This window comes from Saccoglossus kowalevskii, chromosome 20, assembly GCF_978046115.1.
Source record: "Saccoglossus kowalevskii chromosome 20, keSacKowa6.1, whole genome shotgun sequence".
Classification (NCBI taxonomy): Eukaryota; Metazoa; Hemichordata; class Enteropneusta; family Harrimaniidae; genus Saccoglossus; species Saccoglossus kowalevskii.
The window spans coordinates 22,389,711-22,405,268 of record NC_140660.1 but is presented as its reverse complement, the minus strand read 5'-3'; the positions used below and the strand labels follow the sequence as shown (position 1 = coordinate 22,405,268).

The window sequence follows — 15,558 nt, the reverse complement described above, 5'->3', positions numbered from 1 at the left end:
GGTAGAAAACTGTAGTGGGTCAGGCATCATCCCTGCTGCAAATAAATATTCCATGTCTCGGATCCAGTCCTCTACCAACACTTTAGCCTCTGGATGACCACTAAACACTGGAACACCACGTACTTGGTGTGATGATGTCAGTCTGTATTGCTGGGTTGGTTGTTGCTGAGGGGCTGGAGGTTGATAATATACTGGTGGGGATGTTTGTATTGGCGGGTAAGGTGTGGAATTATAATATGGTTGCATTGGGTTGGTTACCCCAGTCGGAGTATTTAAGGGATACGCAGGCTGTATAACTGGTGGGGTATGCATGTGGCTATGGTAGCCCGAGCTTGTCTGTGGCGGCAAGTCTGCAGTCGCTATGGTAACTGGTGTGTGGCCCTGTTGGCCTGGTGGTGTATTGGTATACTGCATAACAGGTGTGTTATCAAACCCTACTTGGTCAAATGTGATTAATTCGTTACTTGGAGTATGTTGCATGTTGGGTTGTATGGTTACTAAAGTTGCGAGCAAAAATCTAAGTTATACGCAAATTCTATACAATACAGAATATTCTTTTAAGAAATATGGATACACATTAAAGGCATATGCAATAGTTAAAGTAAACAGCCATCAAGTGTAGGAAACTAAGGTTTGCGCTAGTTAATGTACATCAAATTAAGATAAGTATTACTGAATAAATGTCAAGCTAGGCAAATATCAAGCACTATACTGATATAAATAAAAGCATATGCATTATAGGCAATACAGAAGCAAGAAATTATGACACTACTGCTTACACTAATATCCATGTACATAACACACTGCTGCAAAGGCCAGGTAATTTCAATTACATGCGATCTCCAAAAAAAAAAAAACTATTTTGCACTGACAAACTGTCAAAACACTACACACACTATAGCACTAACTATGAATAAGGACTAATGCCATGCATGTACAAGCAGAAAGTTACACAATGTGTACATGTGACATGTATAAACAAACGTTCAGAATATGACCCAAAAAAAACAACAACAAAAAAATCAAGGGTCTCTAGGAAACTGTTCAAATATAGGTGAATAATAAATCTTGAGTTTACACTGCACTGGTCACTGTTCAATTTGACAAGTCGGTATAAACAGGCATGGTACAATATAGGCAGCTCAGTAAAACCAGCAACTGTATTAATTTGACACGATGAATGGTCTTCTTGGTCGTCACAGCAACTATTCATTCACTTCTCAACAGCAGATAATAGCATTAAATGTTAATACAGACAAGGATACTGCTGGGAACTGCTTACTGTCCATTAATGAAAACCCAGATCCTGGTCTCGGCACCAGATGTGACGCAGATTTCGGGACGTGACTGCGTTGTGTGATTTTTTGTGTTATAGACTTCTGCGATCACATAAAATAAATAAATAACAGAGACAGGGCTTCAATGCTCTGGAGGTAGTGGAAAGTTCTTTATTCACTTGCGACATCATCAATGGCAATTCCTGCATAGAATGACGCCATATTGGGATCAAAAAGTAAAAATACGGAAGAATACATTAATACAGAATTCTCACTTGACAGGTTGTTGGCAATATGCACTGCAAATATGCACATATCGAATAGTCACAAAAGTTTCTCAAAATCATAGTTTCAGAATACACAGCATGCATCCCAATGTATTTCTTAGCTACCTGGCATCAATAGGCCAGCTGATCACTGACAACAAAGTCCGAAAATGTCTAAATAAATCTATGACAATTTTGGTTGTCAAGGACAACGGTACGCTATACATTGGGATACAAACCTCATAAAAACATATATCAACAAATGTAAATAACTGGGAAAATATGAGACATCCCATCCTCAAAACTACATCTGAGTGTTATCTAAACTCTGGCAGTAACAGATTGATCAGATTCAGCAATGGATGGCAAAGTTGTACAGTAAATATATTCAGATTAAATCTGCATATGAAAACAACACTGACCTGCATAGAATGACGCCATATTGGGATGAAGCCTGTACAGGGTTCACCACTTGAGGGCGCTTTCCCAATATCTGCTCATATCTAATGCATTGAGTCAGATACTTTATAATGGGTCAGCATACATTAAACTTTGTTTAAAAAAAAAGCAAGATTGTTACATAAAAAATAAATAAAAGGAATAAATAATAAGTTCATGGTCACACTTGTAATAGCCTCATATTATTATACATCTGTCACTGTAACGCCATACGTTACAGCGTGCCATATTTTGCGGTATTGCACTGGGTATTTTCATCCTACCATATTAGGAAACGTGAATTCCAAATATGGAGCGATTATGCGCATAAGCATCTTCTAATATTAAAAACAAACATGGCTACCCTCAGGGTTTGACTGGACCTCACACAAAGAAGTTCGCTAAATCTGTTCTAAACGTTTTGGATTTTGGCATTCCCATGATGTATTCCTGTGAGGAAAGAATGTATAATAATAAGGTTATTACGAGGATACTGCAAAGTATGCACTTACAGTACGCCGTTGCATCAACCTCCATGCATATTCCCGCTGTACTGTCTTCGTGCATACTTTGCATTGTCCTCATAATAACCTCATATTAATTCACAGTCATTTATTTGTTCATGCACCGAGTAAATGTATCATTTCAACTCATGCTGTTCAAAAATTTTTTTTTATTTGTGCTTCAATGATTTATGCGTACCCTAATAACATAGAATTTGGAATTCATCTATATCAAGAGAATTAAGGATTAAGATTAAAAAACTTGACATACGTTGATGTATGTTCCACGTTTATTAAATTGTTTGTATCGCCATGTACTTCCTTGGTGACCACAGCCAGAGATCAAAACACAACAAACTAATGACAATTTCAACAAAACATGAAATCATTTTCTCAATTTCTGACAATAGACTTTATGATGTCATACTTTACCCATAATCCTTTGCTTGAGAATCAAGATGACTGACTACATAATACTGATGAAAACTTGAATATCTAGAGAATGAATGGTGATATAAAAAAACTGTAAATTGCATTCTCCTATATTTGTGGAGCTTTTTATTTGGGGGGGTCATTGTGTTGTTTGGCTTGACATCCCCTTTAAATGTTTTACTAAGGACACATATGTAACTACAGACATATACAAAAAAATGCTTAAAAACAATGCAAATAGAATGTAATATGTTCTCAAGTCTAAATGTTTGAATTGGAAGTATTTTTTATTTTGTTGTTTCATGACAGATTTGCCTACTGTTGGCACGGCGATCAAATTTTGCCAAAATTTGATCATGTCACCGTGCCTTGTGTGTGCATTTCTTCCTAAACTTGTCAATGCCAGATAAAATCATGGAAAATGTTTTATTATTTGTTTGATTTGGAATAATAAATCACTTTTCATTCACTCTAAAAGGGTTAATTAGTCACTGGGTTTTAATTTTGCTTATTTCGCTGACTGGAAGAATGCGCTGAATTAAAACCCAGTGAACATGTAAAATTGAGCATAGAACACATTATCTGAATGATAAAACCGTGAATTTAAAACCCACTTAATATGCCTGAAATGCTAAATCAGTGAAGTTTAAACCCAGTGAAACTTAGTCATTTTACAGTATTTGATTCCAAAGTATTCTTTTAATTGGTACATAATGAAAAATAATTTGCATTTAGTTGCTCTTAATGTATGCGCTGTTTTGTTTTTATTCCAGAGACACACCATCACTCACCTTAATAGGTGACAACAGTGGGTCCGTTAGTTGTTGTTCATTCAACACAGAGGGCAGTAGACTAGTCACTGGTACCAGAGATGCTGTAAGTCACATATATATATTCAAGGGTTCATTAGAAAGGGTTCTTAACTTCATTTATAATGCATAATGTTCTTGTCAACAGTAGACAAGACTTATGGCTCTTGTAATTTGTCACTTGCTGAATTAAAGGGTGACAGTCGTTACGCTGCACATATGCGACATTTGTGTTGATAAACATTGATTTTCCCACAATCCAATGCACTCTTCTAATTGAAATCATAAGTATGAGGTTTGACCTTGGCATGACTTGCACTAATTACCACCAATGTTTGATACCTTCCAGTCACCTAAAAAATATTTAAATAAGGCTTCATAACGTTAATCTGCACAACAGTCAAAGTCGCCATCTTTGTTTATATGAGACTCGTATATCTCGCCTTTAATGCTGTTTGTTTTAAGATGAAATGACTTAATTTTGTTTTTACAGATGTTAATTGTGTGGGATGTGAGTTATTCTAATATCCAGGGTAAAACTGAACTAAAACCATTAAAGACATTACATGCATGCCATCAAGACTGGATTAATGACTGTGCATGGTCAGATCTGGGTGATATTGTGGTAAGTGGTAACCATTAGTTGTTAATGTCTAGTTGTGATTGGTCAGATCAGAGTGATAGTGTGATAGCCAACAGTTGTTACTGGGTAGTTGTGCCTGGTCAGATCTAGGTGATATTGTGGTAAGTGGTAACTATTAGTTGTTAATGTCTAGTTGTGATTGGTCAGATCAGAGTTATAGTGTGATAGCCAACAGTTGTTAGTCCCCGTTCGGACGCAGTCCGAAAACGGGGACTTATGTTTTGCCCTGTGTGCGTCCGTCCGTGCGTCCGTGCGTCCGTGATCACCTGTATCTCGAACATGCATGGACCGATTAAGTTCAAACTTCACTCATACATCACACATTATATGGGACATATGCACATGCATTTTTTTCATGATCCGATTAACGATAGCCGAATAGCGGCCATTTTAAGGCCGAAAATGCATCAAAATCGCACATTTTCACCATTCCGGACCCGGATCTCAGTTATGCATGGACGGATTTTGTTCAAATTTGGTACATACATTAAACATAATAGGACCTTGATGCACGTCATTTTTTTTTTTGGCGGCCATTTTGTTTTAAAGAATTCAGTTCTGGATCCGTATCTGAGACATGCTTGGATTGATCGAGTTCAAACTTCACACACACAAGGTACATCATGTCACAAATATGTATGTGCATTTGTTTCATGATCTGCTTAACAATAGCGGAATGATGGCCATTTTAAGGCCGAAAATGCATCAAAATCACGTATTTTCACAATTCCAGAACCGGATCTCAGTCATGCATGGATGGATTTTGTTCAGATTTAGCACAATGTGTTGTACATATGCAGGTGCATTTCGGTCATGATCTGCTTTGAATGTATATGTCACTCAAATATGAACGGAACGGGGACGTGTCATTGACAATGACTTGTTACTAGGTAGTTGTGCTTGGTCAGGTCTGGGTAATATTGTGGTGAGTGGTAACCATTAGTTGTTAATGTCTAGATTAGATTGATCAGATCAGAGTGATAGTGTGATAGCCAACAGTTGTTACTGGCTACTTGTGCTTTGTCAGATCTAGGTGATATTGTGGTGAGTGGTAACCACTAGTTAATGTCTAGTTGTGATTGGTCAGATCAGAGTTATAGTGTGATAGCCAACAGTTGTTACTAGGTAGTTGTGCTTGGTCAGATCTGGGTAATATTGTGGTGAGTGGTAACCATTAGTTGTTAATGTCTAGATTAGATTGATCAGATCAGAGTGATAACCAACAGTTGTTACCTAGTAATTATACTTGGTCAGACTTGGTTTATGTTGTGGTATGGTAGTCAGTAGTTGTTACTAGTAGTTATGCTTGGTTTATTCTTGAAAGATTAATAGATCATTTCATGTTTATTTCCATACTAGGTGACTGCATCCAATGATTTCACTTTGAAAATTTGGGACATGGTATCATTGAAAGAGAAGACGAAGCTAGTGGGGCATACTAGTGCTATTAACTCTGTAGCATTCAAAGTAAGTTACAATAAAGTGACAACATGAAATTTTATTCATGTATGCACATAGAACATAATAAATAAATAAATAAATAAATAAATAAATAAATAAATAAATAAATAAATAAATAAATAAATAAATAAATAACTAACTAACTAACTAACTAACTAACTAACTAACTAACTAACTAACTAACTAACTAACTAACTAACTAACTAACTAACTAACTAACTAACTAACTAACTAACTAACTAACTAACTAACTAACTAACTAACTAACTAACTAACTAACTAACTAACTAACTAACTAACTAACAAACAAACAAACAAACAAACAAACAAACAAACAAACAAACAAACAAACTAACAAACTAACAAACTAACTAACTAACTAACTAACTAACTAACTAACTAACTAACTAACTAACTAACTAACTAACTAACTAACTAACTAACTAACTAACTAACTAACTAACTAACTAACTAACAAACAAACAAACAAACAAACAAACAAACAAACAAACAAACAAACAAACAAACAAACAAACAAACAAACAAACAAACAAACAAACAAACAAACAAACAAACAAACAAACAAACAAACAAACAAACAAACAAACAAACAAACAAACAAACAAACAAACAAACAAACAAACAAACAAACAAACAAACAAACAAACAAACAAACAAACAAACAAACAAACAAACAAACAAACAAACAAACAAACAAACAAACAAACAAACAAACAAACAAACAAACAAACAAACAAACAAACAAACAAACAAACAAACAAACAAACAAACAAACAAACAAACAAACAAACAAACAAACAAACAAACAAACAAACAAACAAACAAACAAACAAACAAACAAACAAACAAACAAACAAACAAACAAACAAACAAACAAACAAACAAACAAACAAACAAACAAACAAACAAACAAACAAACAAACAAACAAACAAACAAACAAACAAACAAACAAACAAACAAACAAACAAACAAACAAACAAACAAACAAACAAACAAACAAACAAACAAACAAACAAACAAACAAACAAACAAACAAACAAACAAACAAACAAACAAACAAACAAACAAACAAACAAACAAACAAACACACACACACACACACACACACACACACACACACACACACACACACACACACACACACACACACACACACACACACACACACACACACACACACACACACACACACACACACACACACACACACACACACACACACACACACACACACACACACACACACACACACACACACACACACACACACACACACACACACACACACACACACACACACACACACACACACACACACACACACACACACACACACACACACACACACACACACACACACACACACACACACACACACACACACACACACACACACACACACACACACACACACACACACACACACACACACACACACACACACACACACACACACACACACACACACACACACACACACACACACACACACACACACACACACACACACACACACACACACACACACACACACACACACACACACACACACACACACACACACACACACACACACACACACACACACACACACACACACACACACACACACACACACACACACACACACACACACACACACACACACACACACACACACACACACACACACACACACACACACACACACACACACACACACACACACACACACACACACACACACACACACACACACACACACACACACACACACACACACACACACACACACACACACACACACACACACACACACACACACACACACACACACACACACACACACACACACACCACACACACACACACACACACACACACACACACACACTGTGAGTGCCCGGTATGACCAACATAGTACATTATGAACATAGCTTTCGTTTATACACTGATATAAAACGATAGTGTAAAATACTTTATTTTTGCTTGGAATTTTTTTTTCGCTATTTACCCTGAAGGAATGATTCAGTGAAAATAAAATTCAGCGAATATACCCTTTTTTCCTATATTTTACATTCAACTCATCAGGAATCAGTGAAAATAAATTCCATACAAAACATCCAAAATTAATTCCAGCTAAAATAAAATATGTTATAGTATCATGAGTGTAACTGGTATCAGCAACATAGCTACATAATGAACATAGCTGTTGTTATATACCAATATACCATAGCAACATATAACATAATGAACATAGTTTTTGTTATATAGTGATATAAAACAGTACTGGTATATCAAATATATCATTAGAGTAATTGCAGGGTATCAGCAACATGTGCACAGAAAGACATAGTTCACATGAAACATGGCACATGAAACACATAAAACATTGTTTTGTGTGTATATTCATGTTAACTTTATGAACGTTAACTGAAACATTTGTCAATCAGTGCATACATTTATTTTTTCAGCATGGTTGTATCGTATCTACATGTTATGATGGTAGTGTTAAAGTCTGGTCACATAAGGGGGCTGAGATCACTACCTTATATGGTCATACAAATCGTGTAAATGGATGTGATATATACATAGCTAGTAAAGAGAATGATGGTAAGTTATTTCTTTTCTCCAGTAATTGGAGGTAAATGCAGGCAATTATCACTAATTTGTGGAAATAATAAAAAAATTCTTGATATTTTTCTGAATAAAAGGTTCCATCAAATTGATGACAAAGAATGAAAATCAGGGGTATCCAAAATTGTTTTCATTAGATTCATATCAATTATTCTGTGATTTCTTCATAACATTAAAATATGATACAGTTCTGGTTCATAAGCCAAAAACTAGTTAGGGTGCACAAATTATTTTCTTCGGAATTTCAATCTCAAAATTTCAATCTCAAGTATAATTTAGCAAAGTTTCAGAAAATACTGTTTCAAAAATGTGTTAGCCATGACCATACTTAGTGGAAACCATTATGATCATACAACAAGTAAATACTGAATGCGAGTCATTTGTTTACTTAATTAGGAATATTAAATATTGTAAAATGACTAATTTTCACTGGTTTTAAATTTCGCTGATTTACCATTTCAGTCATATTCAGTGGGTTTTAAATTCACGGTTTTATCATTTAGATAATGTGTTCTATGCTAAATTTTACATATTTACTGGGTTTTAATTTAGCACATTTTCCAGTCTGTGAAATAAGCAAAATTAAAACCCAGTGAATAATTAACCCTTTTACAGTACTCATCTGAGATGAGCTGAGATTAACTAACTAGATTATGTAATAGTTTTATTTGACCATAATTTAAAATACTATGGTTACATAAAGTATAGTTCTGTTGTAACTAAACTTCTAAGCTGGCTTTGCTTTTTTATAAAAACTCGTAATTTTGAAAGTGAGTATTATTGTAACCGGAATTTCAACTTATTCTTTGTAGTATTGAATTATGTTACTAATATAAAACATATTTTGGCAGATTGCACTGTACAATTTAGATATGTTGTTACAGTATTTTTTTTAAAACAGCTAGGCCATATTAAGCAAGCTAAATGTTTGTTTGTTTTTATTTATTTTTTTGTGCCATTGAATGTCACTGTTGTCTCTCCTGACTTTTTTTTGTACGTGCCAATTGCAAGTGCTATTGCTGACACATAGTGCATTTTTGTCACAGAAGTCATATTCATGTTTGGGACTACATGACACGGCTGTGTGGCCATCTCTCTATCAAATGGCAATTTTAATGCGCTATCCTGGCATCAACCAGGCTTGGTCGAACTCAAGCACCTGCGGACCTTAACCAAGGTTCCCCCAAAGTTGCATTCATTATTTAGTGAATGAATCTTGGCCAGTGGAATTGGCCTTCCTATTGAATCTGTGGCATACTAAACATACTTTTGATGTTCAGCCTAAGGTGGAATTTGAACTTGGGTCTACCGGCCATGAGTCTGATGCGACAACCACTTGGCTTCCAGTGACTGGTAGCTAAATGTTTAATTGAGCTTGGACTTTATTGTAGATCAAGGCAATTTGACACCAAATCATGTGTAACACTTTAAATCCTATTCAACTCCCATGTGAACTAATAACTTGATGTAGACAGTTCATACACTTTGATGTTCTCTAAGGTTTCATCATTTAAATATATTGCATATTACTGTATTATTATTTTGTAGATAACTCAAGTCTTGACTCATGGGGAGCTGAGGTTGAAGCTGATGAAAGCAAAATTGAAGTAGAAGACAAGAAAAAAGTGAAATTAGATGATGTGATTGTGGCAACTGCTAGTGATGATGGATCTGTCAAAATATGGAAACCACTTGTGGTGAGTCTATCTTTTGAGATTCTGTTTTGTGGTTTTATTCACACTTGTTAGAGAGATGGGTAAGACTGTATCATATGAATGAAATTCCTGTCTATTTTGTCATAATTGCTTGTCATTAAAAGTCTTTGTAGACATGATAACTCCAAAATTGCTGTTGGCAACAGGGTTATTGACATGCATACAACACCTGGACTGCTGGGTTATTGACATGCATACAACACCTGGACTGCTGGGTTATTGACATGCATACAGCACCTGGACTGCTGGGTTATTGACATGCATACAACACCTGGACTGCTGGGTTATTGACATGCATACAGCACCTGGACTGCTGGGTTATTGACATGCATACAACACCTGGACTGCTGGGTTATTGACATGCATACAACACCTGGACTGCTGGGTTATTGACATGCATACAGCACCTGGACTGCTGGGTTATTGACATGCATACAGCACCTGGACTGCTGGGTTATTGACATGCATACAACACCTGGACTGCTGGGTTATTGACATGCATACAACACCTGGACTGCTGGGTTATTGACATGCATACAACACCTGGACTGCTGGGTTATTGACATGCATACAACACCTGGACTGCTGGGTTATTGACATGCATACAGCACCTGGACTGCTGGGTTATTGACATGCATACAACACCTGGACTGCTGGGTTATTGACATGCATACAACACCTGGACTGCTGGGTTATTGACATGCATACAGCACCTGGACTGCTGGGTTATTGACATGCATACAACACCTGGACTGCTGGGTTATTGACATGCATACAACACCTGGACTGCTGGGTTATTGACATGCATACAGCACCTGGACTGCTGGGTTATTGACGTGCATACAACACCTGGACTGCTGGGTTATTGACATGCATACAGCACCTGGACTGCTGGGTTATTGACATGCATACAACACCTGGACTGCTGGGTTATTGACATGCATACAACACCTGGACTGCTGGGTTATTGACATGCATACAACACCTGGACTGCTGGGTTATTGACATGCATACAGCACCTGGACTGCTGGGTTATTGACATGCATACAGCACCTGGACTGCTGGGTTATTGACATGCATACAACACCTGGACTGCTGGGTTATTGACATGCATACAACACCTGGACTGCTGGGTTATTGACATGCATACAACACCTGGACTGCTGGGTTATTGACATGCATACAACACCTGGACTGCTGGGTTATTGACATGCATACAGCACCTGGACTGCTGGGTTATTGACGTGCATACAACACCTGGACTGCTGGGTTATTGACATGCATACAGCACCTGGACTGCTGGGTTATTGACATGCATACAACACCTGGACTGCTGGGTTATTGACATGCATACAACACCTGGACTGCTGGGTTATTGACATGCATACAACACCTGGACTGCTGGGTTATTGACATGCATACAACACCTGGACTGCTGGGTTATTGACATGCATACAACACCTGGACTGCTGGGTTATTGACATGCATACAGCACCTGGACTGCTGGGTTATTGACATGCATACAACACCTGGACTGCTGGGTTATTGACATGCATACAACACCTGGACTGCTGGGTTATTGACATGCATACAACACCTGGACTGCTGGGTTATTGACATGCATACAACACCTGGACTGCTGGGTTATTGACATGCATACAACACCTGGACTGCTGGGTTATTGACATGCATACAGCACCTGGACTGCTGGGTTATTGACATGCATACAACACCTGGACTGCTGGGTTATTGACATGCATACAGCACCTGGACTGCTGGGTTATTGACATGCATACAACACCTGGACTGCAGGGTTATTGACATGCATACAGCACCTGGACTGCTGGGTTATTGACATGCATACAACACCTGGACTGCTGGGTTATTGACATGCATACAACACCTGGACTGCTGGGTTATTGACATGCATACAACACCTGGACTGCTGGGTTATTGACATGCATACAACACCTGGACTGCTGGGTTATTGACATGCATACAACACCTGGACTGCTGGGTTATTGACATGCATACAGCACCTGGACTGCTGGGTTATTGACATGCATACAGCACCTGGACTGCTGGGTTATTGACATGCATACAACACCTGGACTGCTGGGTTATTGACATGCATACAGCACCTGGACTGCTGGGTTATTGACATGCATACAGCACCTGGACTGCTGGGTTATTGACATGCATACAACACCTGGACTGCTGGGTTATTGACATGCATACAACACCTGGACTGCTGGGTTATTGACATGCATACAACACCTGGACTGCTGGGTTATTGACATGCATACAACACCTGGACTGCTGGGTTATTGACATGCATACAACACCTGGACTGCTGGGTTATTGACATGCATACAACACCTGGACTGCTGGGTTATTGACATGCATACAACACCTGGACTGCTGGGTTATTGACATGCATACAGCACCTGGACTGCTGGGTTATTGACATGCATACAGCACCTGGACTGCTGGGTTATTGACATGCATACAGCACCTTGACTGCTGGGTTATTGACATGCATACAGCACCTGGACTGCTGGGTTATTGACATGCATACAACACCTGGACTGCTGGGTTATTGACATGCATACAACACCTGGACTGCTGGGTTATTGACATGCACACAGCACCTGGACTGCTGGGTTATTGACATGCATACAGCACCTGTACTGCTGGGTTATTGACATGCATACAGCACCTGGACTGCTGGGTTATTGACATGCATACAGCACCTGGACTGCTGGGTTATTGACATGCATACAGCACCTGGACTGCTGGGTTATTGACATGCATACAACACCTGGACTGCTGGGTTATTGACATGCATACAACACCTGGACTGCTGGGTTATTGACATGCATACAGCACCTGGACTGCTGGGTTATTGACATGCATACAGCACCTGGACTGCTGGGTTATTGACATGCATACAACACCTGGACTGCTGGGTTATTGACATGCATACAACACCTGGACTGCTGGGTTATTGACATGCATACAACACCTGGACTGCTGGGTTATTGACATGCATACAACACCTGGACTGCTGGGTTATTGACATGCATACAGCACCTGGACTGCTGGGTTATTGACATGCATACAACACCTGGACTGCTGGGTTATTGACATGCTACAACACCTGGACTGCTGGGTTATTGACATGCATACAACACCTGGACTGCTGGGTTATTGACATGCATACAACACATGGACTGCTGGGTTATTGACATGCATACAACACCTGGACTGCTGGGTTATTGACATGCATACAACACCTGGACTGCTGGGTTATTGACATGCATACAACACCTGGACTGCTGGGTTATTGACATGCATACAACACCTGGACTGCTGGGTTATTGACATGCATACAACACCTGGACTGCTGGGTTATTGACATGCATACAGCACCTGGACTGCTGGGTTATTGACATGCATACAGCACCTGGACTGCTGGGTTATTGACATGCATACAACACCTGGACTGCTGGGTTATTGACATGCATACAACACCTGGACTGCTGGGTTATTGACATGCATACAACACCTGGACTGCTGGGTTATTGACATGCATACAACACCTGGACTGCTGGGTTATTGACATGCATACAACACCTGGACTGCTGGGTTATTGACATGCATACAACACCTGGACTGCTGGGTTATTGACATGCATACAGCACCTGGACTGCTGGGTTATTGACATGCATACAGCACCTGGACTGCTGGGTTATTGACATGCATACAGCACCTGGACTGCTGGGTTATTGACATGCATACAGCACCTGGACTGCTGGGTTATTGACATGCATACAGCACCTGGACTGCTGGGTTATTGACATGCATACAGCACCTGGACTGCTGGGTTATTGACATGCATACAGCACCTGGACTGCTGAGTTATTGACATGCATACAGCACCTGGACTGCTGGGTTATTGACATGCATACAACACCTGGACTGCTGGGTTATTGACATGCATACAACACCTGGACTGCTGGGTTATTGACATGCATACAGCACCTGGACTGCTGGGTTATTGACATGCATACAGCACCTGGACTGCTGGGTTATTGACATGCATACAACATCTGGACTGCTGGGTTATTGACATGCATACAACACCTGGACTGCTGGGTTATTGACATGCATACAACACCTGGACTGCTGGGTTATTGACATGCATACAACACCTGGACTGCTGGGTTATTGACATGCATACAGCACCTGGACTGCTGGGTTATTGACATGCATACAACACCTGGACTGCTGGGTTATTGACATGCATACAGCACCTGGACTGCTGGGTTATTGACATGCATACAGCACCTGGACTGCTGGGTTATTGACATGCATACAACACCTGGACTGCTGGGTTATTGACATGCATACAACACCTGGACTGCTGGGTTATTGACATGCATACAGCACCTGGACTGCTGGGTTATTGACGTGCATACAACACCTGGACTGCTGGGTTATTGACATGCATACAGCACCTGGACTGCTGGGTTATTGACATGCATACAACACCTGGACTGCTGGGTTATTGACATGCATACAACACCTGGACTGCTGGGTTATTGACATGCATACAACACCTGGACTGCTGGGTTATTGACATGCATACAACACCTGGACTGCTGGGTTATTGACATGCATACAGCACCTGGACTGCTGGGTTATTGACATGCATACAACACCTGGACTGCTGGGTTATTGACATGCATACAGCACCTGGACTGCTGGGTTATTGACATGCATACAGCACCTGGACTGCTGGGTTATTGACATGCATACAACACCTGGACTGCTGGGTTATTGACATGCATACAACACCTGGACTGCTGGGTTATTGACATGCATACAGCACCTGGACTGCTGGGTTATTGACGTGCATACAACACCTGGACTGCTGGGTTATTGACATGCATACAGCACCTGGACTGCTGGGTTATTGACATGCATACAACACCTGGACTGCTGGGTTATTGACATGCATACAACACCTGGACTGCTGGGTTATTGACATGCATACAACACCTGGACTGCTGGGTTATTGACATGCATACAGCACCTGGACTGCTGGGTTATTGACATGCATACAGCACCTGGACTGCTGGGTTATTGACATGCATACAACACCTGGACTGCTGGGTTATTGACATGCATACAACACCTGGACTGCTGGGTTATTGACATGCATACAACACCTGGACTGCTGGGTTATTGACATGCATACAACACCTGGACTGCTGGGTTATTGACATGCATACAGCACCTGGACTGCTGGGTTATTGACGTGCATACAACACCTGGACTGCTGGGTTATTGACATGCATACAGCACCTGGAC

The 15,558-nt window shown here is 39.6% G+C and overlaps 1 protein-coding gene across 1 annotated transcript in view; it reads left to right on the top strand.

Moving 5' to 3' along the window:
- Positions 1-15,558, top strand: part of LOC144352418 (telomerase protein component 1-like) — a 104,493-nt gene that overhangs the window by 61,617 nt on the left and 27,318 nt on the right. Inside the window, exons 39-43 of the mRNA XM_085494605.1 lie at positions 3,690-3,792; positions 4,219-4,350; positions 5,728-5,835; positions 8,305-8,443; positions 10,016-10,164. Of these exons, the coding sequence (XP_085350731.1) occupies positions 3,690-3,792; positions 4,219-4,350; positions 5,728-5,835; positions 8,305-8,443; positions 10,016-10,164 (631 nt within the window). The remainder of the gene's footprint in view (positions 1-3,689; positions 3,793-4,218; positions 4,351-5,727; positions 5,836-8,304; positions 8,444-10,015; positions 10,165-15,558) is intronic.